The sequence below is a fragment of the Poecilia latipinna genome, unplaced genomic scaffold (genome assembly GCF_001443285.1).
Source record: "Poecilia latipinna isolate Pla-1442-1.1 unplaced genomic scaffold, P_latipinna-1.0 Scaffold523, whole genome shotgun sequence".
Taxonomy (NCBI): domain Eukaryota; kingdom Metazoa; phylum Chordata; class Actinopteri; order Cyprinodontiformes; family Poeciliidae; genus Poecilia; species Poecilia latipinna.
The window spans coordinates 50,041-56,040 of record NW_015113139.1 but is presented as its reverse complement, the minus strand read 5'-3'; the positions used below and the strand labels follow the sequence as shown (position 1 = coordinate 56,040).

The following is a 6,000-nucleotide window of genomic DNA, read 5'->3' as shown; positions in this document are numbered from 1 at the left end:
AGTGCAGTGCAGTGCAGTGCAGTGCAGTGCAGTGCAGTGCAGTGCGAAAGCACCTTTAGTGTGTTCAGCAGGATCATCAAAGGCTAAGGCTAACTGGTGATGTTTTGGATGATAATAGATAATATTCCAAAACTAGAATAAACCGACTGAAAAAAAAAAAAGCACTTCCATCACATTCGAAATGTTTTAGGCATTAGCTGGACACTGAAAATAATATCTCACCAGAGGAACTTTGACTGAACATCAGCTGGCGATGTCTTCTGAAATAATTATTTCCGTGGTAAAATGTCCCGCTCTGAACAATTTTGATAATGCTTCTGAGAGCAGCTGGAAAAGTGGAAAGATGTCTGAGCGGGGAGCGAATTCAAAGAGAACAGCTTGTTCTTTTGAGAGGGGCGCAGCCTGAAGAAGGGACGTTGTTGTCTAGAAGTATCAGCACGTGGCCATAAACCGTCATCATGGGAGGTATAACGGGACATAAGTGGATTGTTTGGATCCTTATGTTTTGTTCTGGTCTTCAGTTTGGATCTGTATACAACATGATCTGACATAAGACGAATCATATGGGTTATAATGTCGTGGGAAAAAAAGTAAAATGTATTTTTCTGATTTTGTAAAGAACAATTAGCACTGGAATTTGAAGATATTTTAAGTATCCAAAAATAACAATAAATAAAAAGGAAGTAAATAAATAAAACAGAATATGGAAGGCATATATAAGACTGGATGTTTATCACAAAAAGACTTCTCCTGTGAAATCCCTCCCATTGACTCACATTGACTCCCCAGCTCTGACGGACTCTCCCTCCTCTTTGTCTCTCCCTCCCTGACTGTGAATAATTCAGGGCTGATGACGCCTCCAGGCTGCCAGGCTTTTATTGTCGAAATCCTTCTCTCACTCGGTCTTCCGTCCTTTTCGTCAGTGGCTTCGCTCTGCTCCCCGGATTCCTCAATTTTGTATCAAATTGCATCAACTTTCCATCCTCTGCCAACGTCTTTTTTTTTTCTTTTTGTTTAGCTTGCATAACTTGAATATAATAGATTTGTGAATTCCCCCTGTGGCACTGTTTGCTTTGTGATATCTCTAACAGCCTCAGCAGAAGAAATGTCTCACCCTGCTGAGCGCAAAAGTAACAAAAAAAAAAATCAGATTAAATCTCCTTAATTTCACTCATCCTTTAAACTCCTACTTTCCTTTATTTGTTCTCTTTTTCTGCTTCGAACCCCACTGGGAAGTAAATCTGTATGGATACATTATGTACGTGTTAGTTTAGAAAACGGCCTTGCTTTTTGTGAAAATGTTTTCATATTTTTGATTTTTCCCTCCACTTCTCAGAGGGCGCAGGAGGAGGTCCACTCCAAGGAGCAAAAGGTCAAACTCCTGACGGACAGCGTCAACAGCTTCATCGGCAAGGCCCCGCCCACCGCCCACGATGCATTGCGCTCGGAACTGGACGTACTGACGGCCAACTACCAGCGTTTGTGTAGCCGCCTGGATGGAAAATGTAAAACTCTAGAGGTACATCATCTACCCTCATCTACTTGATGGATTATTGGCTAATTTTAATTTAAAAAAAAAAACGTAATAAAGTCAGAATGCAGTTCGGATGAAAACGACATTAATTAGGGTGCTTGAAATCCTTGAAAATGCTTGATTTTTGTGAAAAGTTCTTGAAAGAGAAGAAGATTCAAACTACACAATGCACTCTAATATTTGATTAAAAGCCTAAATTTAGAAAGTATTGTTTACAGTTGAAACCAGATATTAAAAAATAAATTTAAAAAATCTATACTGTTTTTTTCCTCAAACCTTTTGACTTGCACAAGTCGGAATCCGCTCTGGTCTGCTAACAGGAGCTGCATGTTTGTCGTCGGGAAAATTAGAACTTTAGCCTGTTTCAGGACGAACCGAAACTTGCCAAACACGCAGATGTCGAGCAGCGTTTCCATTCCGTTCCACGTCTCCTGACTTTCTGTGCGTGTCTGTGCACCGTCCACAGGAGGTGTGGGCCTGCTGGTGTGAGCTGCTGTCCTACCTGGAGCAGGAGAACGCCTTCCTGGACCAGCTGGAGCAGAAACTGGACGACATAGAAAACCTGCAGGGGGGAGCGGAGGAGCTGCAGAAGGCGCTGGATGTAAGTATTACCATAATGCACACTCACTGCTTGAGCAAGTCAAACATTAACTTTGTTTCCCACTGCATACAGTTAAAAAACTCCTAATATGTTAATTCTATTATGAGGGAGGCACAGAAGTGTGTACAAAAGGTAAGATCCACTTTTTTTTTTTTGACTACCAGCAGCACAAAGATGGTTCAAGTTCAGAAATTGAATTTTCATTTGGTTTCATTTGCATATATTAACTTTAAAAGGGAAGCTCAAAGTGCTGCAGGCAGAATTACACAACACACACACTTCATAGTGAGTTCCTTATCTTCCTACTCATTTTATTATTATTATGTGTAGATTTATATGTGAATCTACACAAAACTATCATTTCCCACTTCAATCAGTCCCATATATTTATGTCAGTCTGTTATTATATTTTTGCTATAATAGTATTAATACAAAGTGATAAATGCTTCTTAGAATCAATTACATTTTTGCAATTTCAATTTAATTATACATCTAAAAAAAATGAGAAAATGACTGAGATAGAAAAACGGTGTAAATCTATTTGAAATCACACTAATATATATTTCCACATTTTTACAGACTACAAATTTAGTTAAACCAATTTACAGCATCCATAGAGACTAAGAAGCTCAAAAATGGGCCTTCCAGGACAGGAGGCTCACACTGATGCAGATTTATTATGTTTTTAATTAGTGTAAAATTATTACAAATACGTTTAAAATCTTCCTATAATGGGAAACTTTTGATGCAACAAAGCATAGAAACACTCAAAAGCAGACTTAGATGAACGCCAATCTGCTTTTAATTCATTTAATGAACTTTGTTAAATACTCCAAATCTGATCAAAAAATGACTCAAATCCTGTTTTTTTTTCTGACTTTTTTTTTCTTACATTTTTTTTTTCCGCCAAACAACCTCAAAAAGCTGTCGTGTTTTTTAGCAGGACGTGAAGAATCTTTTACATTTTTTGGCTTTTACACGTCCCATTTTTACAAAAACTCTAATTGCTTTATTTATTGTGCAAAAGGTTATATAAATTCTTTGTGATTCTTTGTAAATTATTTTTGTTTGAGCCCACAAATTGTTGTAATTCACAGATTTTGACCCATGTTGCCAAAAGCCTGACATCAGGTGTTTCTCTTTGTAATTTTCACAAATAAAAGAAAAAAGAAAAGATTTTCAAAACTCTCATTAAGCCCAGATGATTAGGATCAAATGGGATAAACCCTCCACTTAACCAAGGAGATGCTTTTCACTTAAAACCTCAGAAATGCCTCCACCGTCCTTAACAAGATAAAAATGAAAATTTTAAAAATCATCGTAACCGTGTCAAGTGTCTTAGCATGAAATTCCTCATCGCCACAGAGACGATTCGACAATCTGAATTTCTCAGCTAAACGCTGTCCGTGTTGGTAATGGAGAGAGGAAATCTGCCTGGCATTAATCGGAGCTCAAGGTCTCCAGGTTCTGCACACACTTAGTGATAACCAGCAACATCCATTTTCACAGCAGAATCAGAAATGACAGTTTAAATGAGCCGGGTGGGATAAAAAGTAAAAATGTCACATCCTGAGGTTACATATGTTACAGATGAAGGTATTTTCATCCCTGAGTTCCAGGAGAAAATTATACATCATTTAGTTGCGAAGATTCAGGCAGCCGAGTTATGTCTAAAACTAAATGCAGAAATATGTCGCGCTAATATGTAAACGAATGCTTTTGACTTTTTAATGCTGCGGTCCATTTGCCTCTGAAGCTCCAACTTGAATCTGGGAGCATCATCACTCCCACATTAACTTTGCTCTTTTGAAAAGTACTTTGAATGTACATTCCAACAATTTCCAGGATTGGGGATTCATTTGAAGGGGCAGTAAAATCGATCTTCTTTAGCTTTACATTATGTTATAAATATTATTCCCTCATCAAAACGTATCTGGAGTGTTTCCTTGTTTGAGAACAAGGAAACTTGTTTTCATCTCCCACGGCAACCATTCAGCTCTACAAACTGCGACTCCTCCACTCAGCTCCTTCAGACTAGCCAGCAGCAATTAGCAAACATTGGATGGAACTTCTCAGAGCAACGCTGGCAAAATTATTGTTAAAGGATTAATAAAAAGGAGCTGTGTTGTGATGACTTCCTGGAGGCGGGGTTTCAAATGGAGCAGGAGTTTCTTAAAGAGACAGAGGCCCGTTAGATTACAAATTCAAATTTCTTTTAAGCTTGAGATATGTAGCATTTTTATAACGACTAATGTTAGCATAGTTACCTTGACTGCGCTATAGAATAGCATTGTGTGCCTGGAAAATGCATAATAAAGATATAAATCAACAGAATAAGAGGCTATTATCACAGTAATAAAAACCTTTTGAAAATGTGGCGGCTATATTGGGTATTGATGTTAGGATTGGGGAGAAACCACCCACTTTTAGAGTCTGAAATTGAAATTTCAGGTGTGTTTTCACCTGTGGAGATACAGTTAAAGTCCAATCTTTAGCCAGTCATGAAAGAAAAGTGACTTTGATTTTTCTTTTGTTCTCTTCAAAGAGAACAAATTTTAACAAACTGAAAAAGTCAGTATGGCCTGCTGTCACAGTAGCACTTAGATGACTTGCTATAAATTGTGTTGATATTTATCACAGGAGGTTTGAGAATATGGAGTCCTTACTTGAACTGGTTTGGAAGCAGATTCAGGTCATGAGCCGTTTCCAGACCACCATCAGATTGCTCAGTTTCTCCCTGAAGGACGTCTTCCTCTTGCTCATCAACTTTATCAGGTCACTGGTGACCCAGGGCTTATTACTGGCAGAGACACCTTTAATGCCCTGGTGTGGATGGTGTGCGCTGATGTCATTTCTTTGTGGCTCACACATTGCATCCTAATCTGTGCCTCCAACGGTCCCAGAAGAGTCTCTGCTGCGGAAAATTGATCTAAAGATGGGGATAAATACCTGTTAGCATTTCGTACATCATAGTAGAACAAATCCACTGTTTTTGCTGTTTTTGTTTTTGCAGTTTAAACATTTGGAAACCCTAAAGTTTATTGTAAAAGTCTGCACAGCCCTTTAGGATTGTTTTTTTATTCTTTCAACACAGAGTCGACAAGTAGGAGGAAACGATGCGTCGTCTTCAATTTCTTTCAAAATCTGTGGGTTGAGCTGTCGGCTCTTTGGCCGCACCCAGTTGAAAACATATGTAACCATAGTTACTCTCAAAAAAAAAAAAAAAAAAACTAAACTGTTTAGCATGCCAGAGTCTTGACAGGGAAATCCCTAAGAAAGCAGATTATCCATGCCAGTGAGGAATAATCCTTTAAGAACCCGTATATGGAATGAAAACGAGAAGAAAGGAAGTCTGGTGGGACCGACTTCATTTAGACAATATAGTGACGTGATTCTCTGCTACGCTGTAGCTTGGTGCAGAGCAGCTGCTTACTCAGCATTTAATTAACCAGTAAACTAAGAATTTATGGGTAACTACTAATTGACCTTTGTAAAGCTTCTGCATCCCATCAACCAACTCTTGTAAACTTTCTTTACTGGCCCTTGATGTGGTTAGAAAACAGCCTCAGACATCTGGCTGTTTATTGTCGTGCCTAAAGGCTTGGATTTAATTTGGACCTCTGTAGTAATCCCAAGTGTTCATTTTCTCCGACTTCCAACATTTTTTTAAAGGAAGTGGCACATGTTAGGTTTCATTAGGAGCGCTGTTATGAGCACAACTGCTGTTTTCTTTCACCGACTTGTTTGTTGACTCTTAAGGTGCCACAAGAAGAGTGAGACTGATGTCATCGACCGCTGAGTGTTTGATTACACCAGTCGGTTCCCAACGCACTTACAGAAATGCAATCAAAACAATAAACTTAAG

The 6,000-nt window shown here is 38.6% G+C and overlaps 1 protein-coding gene across 3 annotated transcripts in view; it reads left to right on the top strand.

The window, feature by feature from the left end:
* Positions 1-6,000, top strand: part of LOC106952535 (dystrophin) — a 180,454-nt gene that overhangs the window by 151,075 nt on the left and 23,379 nt on the right. For all 3 annotated transcript variants that reach the window (XM_015040701.1, XM_015040700.1, XM_015040703.1), the window contains exons 33-34: positions 1,337-1,519; positions 2,001-2,135. In XM_015040701.1, the coding sequence (XP_014896187.1) occupies positions 1,337-1,519; positions 2,001-2,135 (318 nt within the window). The remainder of the gene's footprint in view (positions 1-1,336; positions 1,520-2,000; positions 2,136-6,000) is intronic.